General features: G+C 41.2%; 1 protein-coding gene across 3 annotated transcripts in view; it reads right to left on the reverse strand.

The window, feature by feature from the left end:
- Positions 1 to 989: 989 nt before the first annotated feature.
- hlcs (holocarboxylase synthetase (biotin-(proprionyl-CoA-carboxylase (ATP-hydrolysing)) ligase)) overlaps positions 990 to 15,936 on the reverse strand; it is a 150,677-nt gene continuing 135,730 nt past the window's right edge. For 2 of the 3 annotated variants that reach the window (XM_067993277.1, XM_067993275.1), the window contains one exon: positions 990 to 4,967. In XM_067993277.1, coding sequence (XP_067849378.1) covers positions 4,796 to 4,967 — 172 coding nt within the window. In that variant the 3' untranslated portion in view covers positions 990 to 4,795. Of the gene's footprint in view, positions 4,968 to 8,650; positions 8,718 to 15,936 lie in introns of those variants that run through there. The other variant, XM_067993278.1, reaches the window with a different exon arrangement.

Below are 15,936 nucleotides of genomic sequence, written 5' to 3' on the forward strand. Positions count from 1 at the left end.
AATATTTTCACGGCATTTAGATTCCTATCCCAGCTTTACATCCGCCATAAAAGTTTGACATCAAGTCAAAAACACATAACATGAACAGCATTGTGTAATGTTACACTACAGATATTTAAAAGCTATTATTAGGGGATGGAGTGAATGGAGAGACTTCACTGGGCTAGTTAGCCACAGAACAGCAGCTGACTGACAGCAAAGCCGACAGTGGTGTGACACCAGGCCGCCTGCCTGCTTGGCCGTAGGAATAAGTACAGGTAGAAAAAGACAAACATATCTCAGAAAAAAAAGCACATCTCATAGGGACAAAAAAAACTATGACGTTAGCAACATCACCCAATTTTTAGCCAGTCACAAATCTACTCATGATTATGACTGCTGTGGTTTGGTAGAACTGATTCCAAAATACCTAAATTTAAGGTTTTAGAAAAGATCGGGTTGTATCTAATTGCAAGGTTAGAAACAAAATATATTAATTTAATTTTCTCTGACTCAGTTCAATGACGTGAACAGAAAATTATGTACTGGCATGGTTTGTGCTGAAAAAAATGATGCCTGTGGATGCACACAGATTTGGCATCACAACCAGTGAATTCATATTGACTGGGAACTCCAAAAGGAAGTAAGTTCCAGTATAATTTGGGAAAAGTAGGTCTGTATAATGTCACGGCTTTTTTCTAGTTTCTCTCTCAAATCAGATTATTGGCTTTATCCCGCAGTGCTGAAAGCTTACCAATAAACACAAACAAGAAAAATTGAGTTGTTTTTTAAATGTACAAAAGGGGTGGGGGTAACAGGAGTGTGAAATGTGAAAACTAGACAGAGTGTTCCAAAGAGGATTTTTTTTTTAAAACACGTGGATTATCATCTTTGGAAATGTAGATTTTTTTTAAAAAGAAAACTCTTATAATCAGTCACCTTCTGTCAGCCATAAAAATTCTCACAGCTTGGCTGCCACCTTTCAACACAACATTTTGACAAAGAGGCAATTTCAAAATCATACAAAAATGACTTTATTGGAAACACTAAAATATTCATTTCACTTAATACAAGAAATTTACAGTAAGCAGATGTCATATGACAGATTATGTCAACAATTTCCAAACTTCAAATGGAACTTGAAGGTTTAACAATATTGTCTAAACTGTTACACTGTACTGACAGGGCACCTGAAGTTTGATGTGATCATGAATGACCTTCCACAATTGCCAATGTGTCACTTCTGCTGCATTTCATTTCCATTTTAAACTTTACATGAAGCATTCTCCAGCAGTGTCACTAACAAAAAAAAAACCCTCAGAAATCAAACAAACTGTATTATTCTTTAACACCTTTCTGTATTTTTCCGATTTCATTCCTTCTTGACATTGTTGGAACATTTTGTTTCAATGGAGAGTGACGCTAACACCAGAGGGAAAACTTAAAAAATAGTTGAGATGACAAATTACTGAAGCACTCAGGGGTTAACAGCTGTATCCGCTAATATTAATTCAACTCCCGCGCACTGTTTGGGGTCAGTAACTTTTCCAGCTCCGTTCTCTAGTAGAGTCAGTAGCATTTTTAAAAATAGGTATTTTAAGATTAACAGAAGAAACTCAAAAAGGATGATAAAACCAATCTTCGTTTTGTGTAGAATTGATGATAATGGCAAGACTCCTTTTTAAAAAAAAATGGGAACTCACTTTTTGCATGTAATTTTTTATAACATCAATACCAGAATTTTAAAAAATAAAAGACTACATAGGCTGAAAAACAAGTATTTGTAATAACCCATGTCCAAGGCCACTGATTTATAGTAACTGTATAAGTCACATTTATTTTTTATTATATTTTAGTGTTTTTAGGATCACATTCCTCAATTTCATCCAATTTCGAAGAGAGTGAGAAATGGACGGCTTTGCCCGTAAAATATAAAAAGGCTGCTGTCTCTTATAATCAGTGTCATTGTTTTATAATGATTTATTAAACTAGTTTTAGTTCGTGGGATTTTGGTGATCACATTGCACAATTCTGTCCATATTTCAAAGAAAACCAGTGGCCTGATCTGTATATTTTTTCAGTTTGAGGATTATTAATAAGCTCTGTGGTTTATCAAACAGAATCAAAGTCTATTTAATTTTATAATCCACGACACCTATTAAAGCACATCTTCTAATAATTGTTTATGCTTTGTGAAGAGACACATGTATAGACATACCGACAAGGACGTGGATTTTGGACAAATTTTCAGCCTGTAAAAAATTATTTCAAATGCAGCTTTACATACCATAACAAAATAATGTGTTCTCTATACAGTGGGCTATAAATATTTTGAACTGTAAACTATTCAAACAGAAAAGGGTTTAGAAGAGTATTTGTCCAGTGTGATTTAACAGTGGTCCAACACATTGAAAACTTTAAATCTTAAAAACATTGAAAGCGTATAGAATTTCAGATGAAAAACACATGCCTCAAAGGTAAAGTAGGAAAAAGCGCACCATACCATACATTTTTAGTTACTTCCCCATCCAACAGAAAGCACATTCCCTCCACCCCCGACATCTCCTTTCTATATTAACCAAACAGTGAACTATTTCAGGTCTGTTAAATAACATAACAGTAGGGTTTCTATGTTCTGTGTGGAAGGATTTGGTTCGATAGTGGGTAATGGAGCAAATACAGGTCGGTGACAAATGATGTGTTTCAATGTAAAACTGCTTGCTGTCAAGACAATGAGAGGTCATGCACACAAAAAAAGGAACCCATACAAAGAGGAAACAAAGTTATTCCCACAAGTTCCACCTGTGCACTGACTTGTCCACACTTCATTAGTTTCCATCTGTTAGAGATTCAAACAGGAAATGAAATAATAATGTATTTTCCATTGAAGAAAATTCTGATATTATATTACAACCTTATCAGCATTTGTTTTTCATTAAGAAACTGTCAAAATAAAGGACAGGAGGAGGAGTATGGCTGCCTTTCCCAATTTACTCGAACTATTAGTAGTCGCGTTAAAAACATTTTCAGTAACACATTTGGCCAAAACAATCTTGGAAAAAAAAGCCAATTATTTACTGCTGGGTGCTTCTGAGCAACAGCCTGAAAGTGACCAACATTTTTTAATCTCAACAGTTCTCAAACTATGACTTACCTGAAGCTGTGTTTACTTAATTATTAGACTTTGTGGCCTTAAAGGCACATAGCATCACCTTAGCAGAACAAAACATTGTGTGTTACATGGTGTAACATTCCTGTCCTTGTAAAACGTTATCATCCCCTTACCATGCCAAGAACAATGCCATGGGAGATCATATATATTATATACATATATATATAATATATACACAGCATGCCTAGCATGTGTTCTGCTTTGTTTTGTTTGTGGCAATTCAAGTGTCACACTTGCTATGCAAAGTATGCATCACATTTGCATCTGATTGGCTCAAATTTCAGAGTCACAAAAATGCAACAAATCACAACTGAACAGGAATAAAAACCAACAATCATGAAATTCAAAAAATTACAAACCAAAAATAAGCAGTCAGCAGCAGCTTCCAACCTGTTCAAATTATTTTTTGGTCACCACCTTGCTTTCTACACTATACTGAGCACTTACTACAAGAAATAAGGTTTGTAACATAACAAAGACATAAAAAAACTACAATATGTACAAGAAAATTAGACTTGCCTATAATGTGTCTGAAATGCTTGCAACATTTTCTGTTGGAAGTTTGTGCTTATGTGAGAAGCCTGAGCTTTGAGTTTGTGCAGGTTTCCAGACCCTTCACAGTTAGGCGAAGAAACCCAAGCTAACATGCAGCAGTACATAAAACGTTTAGAATTTTTTTTATGGCTGAGAGCAAAACTGGTCATTTACACAGCATGCCACAATTTGCTGTTTGTAAGTTATATCCCCTCCAATTCAAATGTACTGAGAATGGAAACCCGACAGAAACCGTTCATAGGGCACCTAAAGTAATTGGGTTTATTTTTGTATAAACATCAAAGACAAAGTAAAGCATTAAGTTAACTTCTTCAGAAGTAATTTCCTTAAAAAAAACAAGTTATATTCAAGAGTTGTTTACAGTATGTTATACACGTAACAAATTAACCTTTAAACAAAGGCAAATTTCAAAGTGGAACGTTCATGTTTTGTAATATTTTGTTATATTTTTCCAGCAGCTTCCTTTCTTTCATTGGTTTACACTGAAAACTCGAAAATAATGGTTCATTACAGACATGCAGGACTGTTTCAAGGTTGGAGGAAAACTTAGAATAAAAGCCCTGAATTTAAAAAGTTTTAACAAAAGGTTCTATTTGAATATACAATGCACTGTTGCAAGTTATATATAGTAAAAGATGTAAATGAGAGAAGACTAAAGTTTTATCTATTTCTTAGTCTTTACTATAAAAAGCCACAACCTAACCATATGGGCAGTAAATAGCTGCTTCCCCCATAGTACATGCACAGATTTATTATGTAACTGTGGTATTCTATCTGCAGTAACAAAAACACTATGGGGAAGAAATTGGTTAGCACCCGACTGCAGGCACAAAATGGGTGGCATGATTGTATCGCACACCCGAAGAGGTTGGCCCGAGCATCCCCACCCACTTCTTGCAACAGAGTAACCTCTCACTTACCACGAGTAATGCCAAGAAGGTCAGCAAGTCATCTGAAATTATGGTATTGTAGGTAGAAAGTAACAAAGATTTGCAGCACGACAGAAACAAACAAGGCAGGTGAAAATCTATTCATATATTTATATATTGTTCTGGGAAAACAAAACTTCCCCAAAACTCGATCAAGTTTCTAATGTCGCTTAGTGACTATAAGGTTACGTAACATGTCGAATGAGTTCCCATCAGGCTGTACTGCAACAATATCATCACCTTCCTGCTGAACCTGAAGGAAGCCAGAATCATCCAGACCAACAACCCACGCTGCAGGACCGTCCTCTTTCCACAGTCGCACCTGTGTGCCACTAGCAAAAAAAAAAGCAACAATTAATAAAGCCACAAAAAGATGGTCATGTTTGCAGTGGGTAATAATTTAAAGAACGTGTGCAGGAATTATAACAATTATTCATTCCTGTCTGGCGCAAAAATAAAACAGGAAAGGTGGCTCAACCGTGGCTCACAAAAGAAATTAGCGATAGTATTAGATCCAAAGAGGAGACATATAAAATTGCCAGAAAAAGCTGCAAGCCTGAGGATTGGGAGCAGTTCAGAATTCAGCAAAGGAGGACAAAGAGATTAAGAGGGGAAAAATAGAGAATGAGAGTAAACTAGCAGGGAACATAAAAACTGACTGTAAAAGCTTCAAAAATATGTCAAGAGAAAAAGATTAGTGAGGACAAATGTAGGTCCCTTACAGTCAGAAATGGGGGTAATTATAATGGGGAACAAAGAAATGGCAGAACAATTAAACACATACTTTGGTTCTGTCTTCACAAAGGAGGACACAAATAACCTGCCAGAAATGTTAGGGAACCAAGTGTCTAGTGAGAGGGAGGAATTGAAGGAAATCAGTATTAGTAAAAAATAGTGCTAGGGAAATTAATGGGGCTGACAAATCCCCAGGGCCTGATAATCTACATCCCAGAGTACTAAAGGAAGTGGCCCTGGAAATAGTGGATGCATTGGTGATCATCTTCCAAAATTCTATAGACTCTGGAACAGTTCCTACAGATTGGAGGGTGGCAAATGTAACCCCACTATTTAAAAAAGGAGGGAGAGAAAAAACAGGGAATTACAGACCTGTTAGCCTAACATCAGTAGTGGGAAAAATACTAGAGTCTGTTATAAAAGATGTGATAACAGAACACTTGGGAGGCGTTAACGGGATTGGACAAAGTCAGCATGGGTGTATGAAAGGGAAATCATGCTTAACAAATCTACTGGACCTTTTTGAGGATGTAGCTGGTAGAATAGATAGGGGAGAACCAGTGGATGTGGTGTATTTGGATTTTCAGAAGGCTTTTGATAATGTCCCTTACAAGAGGTTAACATGCAAAATTAAAGCACATGGGATTGGGGGGAATATACTGGCATGGATTGAGAATTGGTTGACAGACAGGAAACAGAGAGTAGGAATAAACAGGTCTTTTTCTGGGCAGCAGGCAGTGACTAGTGGGGTACCCCAGGGATCAGTGCTGGGGCCCCAGCTATTCACAATATATATCAATGATTTGGATGAGGGAACTGAATGTAACATTTCCAAGTTTGCAGACGACACAAAGCTGGGGTGGAATGTGAGCTGTGAGAAGGATGCAAAAAGGCTCCAATGTGATTTAGACAAGTTGAGTGAGTGGGCAAGAACATGGCAGATGCAGTATAACGTGGATAAATGTGAGGTTTGGTTGTAAAAACAGAAAGGCAGATTATCATCTGAATGGTGATGGATTGGGAAAAGGGGAGGTGTGACGAGACCTTGGTGTCCTTGTACACCAGTTGCTGAAAGCGAGCATTCAGGTGCTGCAAGCAGTTAGGAAGGTGAATGGTATGTTGGCATTCATTGCAAGAGGATTTGAGTATAGGAGCAGGGATGTCTTACTGCAGTTATACAGGGCCTTGGTGAGACCACATCTGGAGTATTGTGCGCAGTTTTGGTCTCCTTATCTGAGGAAGGATGTCCTTGCCATGGAGGGAGTGCAACAAAGGTTTACCAGGCTGTTTCCTGGGATGGCAGGGCTGACGTATGAGGAGAGATTGGATCGACTAGGCCTATATTCACTAGAATTTAAAAGAATGAGAGGTGATCTCATCGAAATATATAAAATTCTAACAGGACTAGACAGACCAGATGCAGGGAGGATGTTCCCAATGGCTGGGGAGTCCAGAACCAGGGGTCACAGTCTCAGGATACGGGGTATGCCATTTAGAACCGAGATGAGGAGAAATTTCTTCACTCAGAGGGTGGTGAACCTGTGGAATTCTCTACAACAGAAGGCAGTGGGGGCCAAGTCATTAGATGTATTCAAGAAGGAGATAGATATATTTCTTAATGCTAAAGGGATCAAGGGATATGGGGAAAAAGCTGGACTAGGGTACTGAGTTAGACGATCAGCCATGATCATTTTGAATGGCGAAGCAGTCCCAAAGGGCCGAATGGCCTACCTCTTGCTCCTATTTTCGAAACATATAAAATTTCTATGAAGACAGGTTTAATCAGATAATTAACTTGTTAGTTTTCCACCGTATTTTAAAGAATGGAATAGGCGGTAGTAGTGGGCCAGATTTCTTTCAACATATCTAACCAGTGGCCAGCAAAAAACACCAAGGTGCATTTATGATACAAGTTTTGTGTTGGTGCAAAGTGGTTTCCATTTCACACCAATGACTGTGTAAATCCAGAGTTTGGGCCTGACCTGACTCCAGAGTGAAATGGAGAGTCCCGCAGGTCAAGCTCTGACACTGGATTTAGGTTACATTTACATTATAAATGTAGCACTGATGCAACGCAAAACAATATCACACCTATGGTATAGTTGTTGTGTAATGACATCCTAGAATAACCAACCAGGAACAATGCATATTTGTTCATGACAATAAAATAACAAAATTTACAATACAAAAATTATAGCTTCCATTTTTACTTAACCAAACATAGTCAGAACATCTCTACCAATGATTTCTCTTCCCAGCTCTGCACTGTCATCTCCAGAGCCCACCAAGGAACCATCCTCTGCCTCTTCCTCATCTACATGCTGCCCTTGGGAGACTTGGAGTCAGCCTCCACCTTTACGTTGATGACACCTAGCTCTATCTATCTCTCCACCACCTTGTTCGACCCTTCCACTGCTTTTATGCTGTCTGACTGCTTATCCAACATCCAGTCTTGGACGAGTCCTAATTTTCCCCTAGCTAAACACTAGGAAGACAGATGCCACCATCTTCAGTCCTTGCCACAAACACCGCTCCCTCGCCGTTGATTTCATTCCCCTCCATAGCCATGGTTTCAGACTAAACCAGACTGCTCACAACCCCTGCATTCTGTTTACCGACATAAAGTCCTGATCCTGCAGTACCTTATATTTGAAATCCTTGTCCTTCCCATTAATTGCCTCCATCCAGCCCCCAAACTCTTTGTTCCTCTGACTCTTGCCTCGAGTCCATGCCCCCTCCCTTCACCGCAGCTTTGGTGGCTGTATCTACAGTCACCTAGGTCACACTCTAATTCCCTCTCTAAACCCCTTTGCATTTCCATCTCCCCTTCCTTAAAATCCACATCTTCAACCAAGCTTTTGGTTATCCCTTCTAATCACTTTGTTCTTTGGCTCGGTGTTGGTTTTCACTATGTCTCTATGAAACGCCTTGAGATGTTTTTGTACGTTAAAGGTGCTATATAAATAGAAATTGTTATTGTTCATTTAATAACAATTAAGATATATGACAAGGTTGGGTTTTGCTGTTCCAAATTTTTGGAGGTTTATTTTAGAGATAAGGTGATACAACAGTCAAAATCATACAGCACCTGTATTTTTAAAAAACATCAATTGATCAATCACCAGAAAATCAGTATTACAAGATGTGATAAAGTACCTCTTGTAGCACCAATCAAAGCCCTTATTTTCAATTCAGGAAATTCCAGTATGAATCCAGACCAGCAATCAGTAACATATGTCATTTTCACTGGCTGTTGTTAAGAGACACTCAGAAACTGTCTTCTGGCAGTCTTGGTGTAGTTGTTAAGAGACACTCATAAACTCTCTTCTGGCAGTCTTGGTGTAATCCTAGAGGATAGAAGTTTTTAACAGAAAACTCTACCCTAATTTATCATTCATTAAGTTGAGTCATTTCTCTTAGCCATGTCTGAAACAGAAAATGTCCTTGGTGCAATTAAAGGTCTTCTTTAGTGGCTAGCAATCAGGATGTACAGAGGTTCCTATGATTGTCATATTCTGTGCACCAACCCAAAAAAATTGCAAATATGTATTCAAGAGCAGTAACTGGATATCATTTTTTTCCTCTGGAGAAACATTCAGGATAAATAGTTTTGCAATTGATTGTTTTAAATAAATCTGTACAGATTAAATCTGCTACATTCTATATTTCTGTGTTTTTGATTTCATTACCAATTGAAAGGGAACTGTAAATACTGGTGTTTGACAGGCAAATCAGGAAGATAATATAATATACGTATGCACAAGTTAACAGAAAACTGCTCCCAAATGGCTCTGTTGGTACAGCCATTGCTTAATTTGGAACCTAGCCATACAAAGGCCAGGGAGGTCCCAGGCTCAATTCCCAATCTGTGTTGAGTTAGCTAATCTTAGCCACAATAGGGAAACTACAATTTTTCTTAGCAGCCCTGGAGGGAGGAGGGAGGGAAAAAAATAATCAGCCTAGGTTCCTGCTCCTAATCTCTAAGCAGTGATGTCTGCTAGAAGCAATACCAGTATGGACACTGGGTAAGGATAGGTTTAAGCTCAGCTGTGATGCCCCAAATGTTAAAAAAGTCTGCTGATAGTCACTGTCGAGACTCAGAAATAAAGACTGGACACTTGGGCCTGGAGCGACAGGGCAGCCAGTATCCCAGGAACAGAGGATTTTTTAAAAATTAGACGAAAACCAAAAACAAAAGACAAAGGTAGGAAGTGAAAATAAAAGATGCACAGGATTCCAGACTGGGCTGCATCATATCCAATCTAATTCACAACAGTAGATCAGAGATTCAGCAGGTCAGTCAGGACTCATAATGTTGGTTCGCAAATACTAACTACAATTTCATTTACCGGATTAATTAAGTTCCAAAATAAGAAGGTTCAGAGAGCACAGCAAAGAAAAAAAAAAAGAGAATAAATCATTTGGTGCTTATAGGTTCATTTATTCAGGCAGCTCAGGACCCAAGCGGTCATCAGAATTCATTTGGATGTAAATTTTTCAGCCAGTCTGCTAAATAGGCCAAACCACTAAACTGGTGTCTGTTGAATCAACGCTGTGCGGTACCAGATGCAAATCAGAAAAATGTTCAAATATCCTTGAATAATTTCTCAGTCTACAGAAAAATTCTAAATAGCACAGTCGCTACGCATTACGTTCACAGAAGTCCCATTGTGCTCCACACATTACTTTGAAGACGACATTGATTAAATCCTCCAGTTGAAGTCCAACTAGCATACTGTGTTGCTTGGCCCGCAGATTTTCTGAGCAGTTACCTTACGCTATATAAGAATGCTTCTGAATTTTTATGTGACATTATAGAAGTTAGTAAATTTTCTCAAAATACAGGGAATATTAAAAAAAAATCAGGCATAAAGTGAAACCAAATTCGTTTTACTTGAAAAGGAATACATATTAAAGAAAAATTTTGCCAAGCTTTCTAAAGTGGTAAGACACGTAGCCACCTCTCAATCGCTTCCTGGCCACTCAGACTCAACTACTGGTCTGAAATTCAATACGAAAAGAAACTGTATTTTCTTTTCAGCTCCAACATCTGAATCCTTCTCTTTTAATCCATGCGTTTACTTTCTGTGTGTGCACAGCCCAATGGTGTGTCTCCAGCACTCCTTGTCCTTGGTTTCTAGTAAAATGCACTGCCAAATCTTTCTTTGTTCAGGCAGCTTTTCAATGTGGTCTTTGCAAACAGTCTGGTTAAACTACAGAACCTGCCATCTTTTGTAGAGTACAAGGAGGGAGAAAGGAATAGAAGGTGATGCTGATAGGGTGCGACAAAGTAGGGAGGCTCGTGTGCAGCTTAAACACTGGCATAGACCAGTTGGGCCAAATGGCCTGTTTCTGTGCTGTAAATTCTATGTAAAAAACGTACTTTTAATGAAGTTAGAAGCACCTGTTTGCAGCGCGATAGCACAGTGTGGAGTATCAATGCACGGTGCTATAAAGTGCTGCATTGTGGATTTGTGTCTTCAAGTCTCCTACTTGGGTCTCTGCACCCAGTCTGAAGTTGCATTGATGTGGAGAACTGACAGAGAGTCAAGCACTTCCACAGATGGAAGGAGGGGGGACTGAGAGGGGCTCAACCCAGAGAGCTAATATCACAACTTTACAGCAAATTAAAAATAAAGAAATAAGGAGCAACAAAAGATAATAAAGCAGTGGAACAAGTTACCAGCGATGGCAACTGAAGCAGAAAGTACGACTGGGCTCAAGAGACAATAAAGGTGCAAGAATACTGCCACTTCAATGATGAAACAAAGCAGTTTTGAGTTTGCACTGGCACAGAAGTATAACGAGACAGTAAGGTTCCGATTTAATTCTCCAGTGCACTAATGTCAAGAAGTTCCAAACCCCCTCCCCAGGAGGCCAATTACACCAGTTTGAATTTCTGCAAAAAAATTGCAGCCTGGTACAAAATTGCATTGTAAGATTTATATTTCATGAACTTACACTTTGTTGTTTTTAATGTTAGATGAACATTAAAAATGAGTCACCCAAGAAAAGGAGCTCTGCATGTTTATCCAAACATGCATGCACAGAGTATCTTTTGTTGGCCTCAGTGCAGCCTGCACTCGGCCGTATAACTCAGGTCCACCAACTGCTCATCACACTCGATACTGGTCTGAGACTGGTAGCTGTAGTATAACTGCAGCCTTAGCTACATTCTGGAGGGAGACAGATCAAGGAATACACCAAGAATGCAGGTAGATGGGGTTAATCTGTGAAAATTGGTTCGGGCTGTTGGGCCGAAAGGTCCCTTCCTGTTCCTAAAAATTCTTGCATTCTTACACTAAAAATGGAGCCAGACATATTGATGAAAATCTATCTACTCCACAACTAATTTGAGATGGTAACATCGATTAATATTGATTTTATTTTCTCCAATATAGGTTTTATTTACTTGCATGGATCATGTGTATAGTTATACAGGAATAGTGGAGAATACCATGTTTAGTCCATACATAAGAGAAGCCTCAAACTCATGTCTACTTGAACTTTATTTTGCTGGATGCTCTATACGGAGCAGTATAATCTACAATTGGTTTGCAGGTGACCTCGAAAGCAATTTTTCAGCATCTGATTGGGATCTGTGGACTATTTCCCACAACAGATATTTCAAAAGTTTTGAAAAAATAATGTAGAAAGAGGGAAACTTACTTTTTTTTTTATTCGTTCACGGGATGTGGGCGTCGCTGGCAAGGCCGGCATTTATTGCCCATCCCTAATTGCCCTCGAGAAGGTGGTGGTGAGCTGCCTTCTTGAACCGTTGCAGTCCGTGTGGTGACGGTTCTCCCACAGTGCTGTTAGGAAGGGAGTTCCAGGATTTTGACCCAGCGACAATGAAGGAACGGCGATATATTTCCAAGTCGGGATGGTGTGTGACTTGGAGGGGAACGTGCAGGTGGTGTTGTTCCCATGCGCCTGCTGCCCTTGTCCTTCTAGGTGGTAGAGGTCGCGGGTTTGGGAGGTGCTGTCGAAGAAGCCTTTGTGAGTTGCTGCAGTGCATCCTGTGGATGGTGCACACTGCAGCCACAGTGCGCCGGTGGTGAAGGGAGTGAATGTTTAGGGTGGTGGATGGGGTGCCAATCAAGCGGGCTGCTTTATCTTGGATGGTGTCGAGCTTCTTGAGTGTTGTTGGAGCTGCATTCATCCAGGCAAGTGGAGAGTATTCCATCACACTCCTGACTTGTGCCTTGTAGATGGTGGAAAGGCTTTGGGGAGTCAGGAGGTGAGTCACTCGCCGCAGAATACCCAGCCTCTGACCTGCTCTCGTAGCCACAGTATTTATATGGCTGGTCCAGTTAAGTTTCTGGTCAATGGTGACCCCCAGGATGTTGATGGTGGGGGATTCGGCGATGGTAATGCCGTTGAATGTCAAGGGGAGGTGGTTAGACTCTCTCTTGTTGGAGATGGTCATTGCCTGGCACTTATCTGGCGCGAATGTTACTTGCCACTTATCAGCCCAAGCCTGGATGTTGTCCAGGTCTTGCTGCATGCAGGCTCGGACTGCTTCATTATCTGAGGGGTTGCGAATGGAACTGAACACTGTGCAGTCATCAGCGAACATCCCCATTTCTGACCTTATGATGGAGGGAAGGTCATTGATGAAGCAGCTGAAGATGGTTGGGCCTAGGACACTGCCCTGAGGAACTCCTGCAGCAATGCCCTGGGGCTGAGATGATTGGCCTCCAACAAAGACTACCATCTTCCTTTGTGCTAGGTATGACTCCAGCCACTGGAGAGTTTTCCCCCTGATTCCCATTGACTTCAATTTTACTGGGGCTCCTTGGTGCCACACTCGGTCAAATGCTGCCTTGATGTCAAGGGCAGTCACTCTCACCTCACCTCTGGAATTCAGCTCTTTTGTCCATGTTTGGACCAAGGCTGTAATGAGGTCTGGAGCCGAGTGGTCCTGGCGGAACCCAAACTGAGCATCGGTGAGCAGGTTATTGGTGAGTAAGTGCCGCTTGATAGCACTGTCGACGACACCTTCCATCACTTTGCTGATGATTGAGAGTAGACTGATGGGGCGGTAATTGGCCGGATTGGATTTGTCCTGCTTTTTGTGGACAGGACATACCTGGGCAATTTTCCACATTGTCGGGTGGATGCCAGTGTTATAGCTGTACTGGAACAGCTTGGCTAGAGGCGCAGCTAGTTCTGGAGCACAACACTTCAGCACTACAGCTGGGATGTTGTTGGGGCCCATAGCCTTTGCTGTATCCAGTGCACTCAGCCGTTTCTTGATATCACGTAGAGTGAATCGAATTGGCCGAAGACTAGCTTCCGTGATGGTGGGGATATCGGGAGGAGGCTGAGATGGATTATCCACTCGGCACTTCTGGCTGAAGATGGTTGCAAACGCTTCAGCCTTGTCTTTTGCACTCACGTGCTGGACTCCGCCATCATTGAGAATGGGGATGTTTGCAGAGCCTCCTCCTCCCGTTAGTTGTTTAATTGTCCACCACCATTCACGACTGGATGTGGCAGGACTGCAGAGCTTTGATCTGATCCGTTGGTGTGGAATCGCTTAGCTCTGTCTATAGCATGTTGCTTCCGCTGTTTAGCATGCATGTAGTCCTGAGTTGTAGCTTCACCAGGTTGGCACCTCATTTTTAGGTACGCCTGGTGCTGCTCCTGGCATGCTCTTCTACACTCCTCATTGAACCAGGGTTGATCCCCTGGCTTGTTGGTAATGGTAGAGTGAGGAATATGCCGGGCCATGAGGTTACAGATTGTGCTGGAATACAATTCTGCTGCTGCTGATGGCCCACAGTGCCTCATGGATGCCCAGTTTTGAGCTGCTAGATCTGTTCTGAATCTATCCCATTTAGCACGGTGGTAGTGCCACACAACACGTTGGATGGTGTCCTCAGTGCGAAGACGGGATTTCATCTCCACGAGGACTGTGCGGTGGTCACTCCTACCAATACTGTCATGGACAGATGCATTTGCGACAGGTAGATTGGTGAGGACGAGGTCAAGTAAGTTTTTCCTCGTGTTGGTTCGCTCACCACCTGCCGCAGGCCCAGTCTAGCAGCTATGTCCTTCAGGACTCGGCCAGCTCGGTCAGTAGTGGTGCTACCGAGCCACTCTTGGTGATGGACATTGAAGTCCCCCACCCAGAGTACATTTTGTGCCCTTGCTGCCCTCAGTGCTTCCTCCAAGTGGTGTTCAACATGGAGGAGGACTGATTCATCAGCTGAGGGAGGACAGTAGGTGGTAATCAGCAGGAGATTTCCTTGCCCATGTTTGACCTGATGCCATGAGATTTCATGGGGTCCAGAGTCAATGTTGAGGACTCCCAGGGCCACTCCCTCCTGACTGTATATCACTGTACCGCCACCTCTGGTGGGTCTGTCCTGCCGGTGGGACAGGACATACCCAGGGATGGTGATGGAAGAGTCTGGGACGTTGGCTGAAAGATATGATTCTGTGAGTATGGCTATGTCAGGCTGTTGCTTGACTAGTCTGTGGGACAGCTCTCCCAATTTTGGCACAAGTCCCCAGATGTTAGTAAGGAGGACCTTGCAGGGTCGACTGGGCTTGGTGTTTTGCCGTTGTCGTGTCCGGTGCCTAGTGGTCTGATGCCGGGTGGTCCGTCCGGTTTTATTCTTATTCTGACTTTTCGTAGCGAGATTTTACAACTGAGTGGCTTGCTAGGCCATTTCAGAGGGCAATTAAGAATCAACCACATTGCTGTGGGTCTGGAGTCACATATAGGCCAGACCGGGTAAGGGCGGCAGGCTTCCTTCCCTAAAGGACATTAGTGAACCAGATGGGTTTTTATGACAATCCGGTAGTTTCATGGCCATCATTACTGATACTAGTATTTTAATTCCAGATTTTTATTTAATTAATTGAATTTAATTAATTAATTGAATTTAAATTCGCCAGCTGCCGTGGCGGGATTTGAACTCATGACTCTGAATTTTAGTCCAGGCCTCTGGATTACTAGCCCAGTAACATAACCACTATGCTACCGTACCCACTACTGAGAAATGCACAAAATATTGAGGTAACCAAGGTAACAGCTGCATCAACTTTGGTTTGCCAATTGAAAAATCCAAAGTGGCATTTAAACAGATCCACGACTTTAGCAGAAGTAATGGCTACATGGAAAGTCTGTCTAAAACAACTGGTATGTAGTAAGAGCAGAATTTTTGTAATTTATAAATCCAAGCAATTTTTGCTAGTCATGACGAGGCCACATTGAAAGTAAGACACAGAACTCTAGAGATAGCCCATATTTATACAATATCTTTCATACCTCGTAGCATGTAAAGGTGTTATTTATCTTTAGCAATCATTACTCTTTGACTGAAGGTTGCACTGTACTACAATAATGAAGGGGAGGGTTTAAACTAGCTTGGCAGGGGGATGGGAACCTGAGTGTGGATTCAGATGGGATAAAGTCAGAACTGGAAATGGAAGGCAGAAAATTAGCGAGTGAGTCTGGAAGGCAGAGGGAACGAAGGTTAGAAAATAAACAACTGAGGAGTTTAGCAGTCCTTAAATGTATTTACCTCAATGCAAGAAGTATAGGAAATAAGG

Source organism: Heptranchias perlo, chromosome 11 (assembly GCF_035084215.1).
Source record: "Heptranchias perlo isolate sHepPer1 chromosome 11, sHepPer1.hap1, whole genome shotgun sequence".
Taxonomy (NCBI): domain Eukaryota; kingdom Metazoa; phylum Chordata; class Chondrichthyes; order Hexanchiformes; family Hexanchidae; genus Heptranchias; species Heptranchias perlo.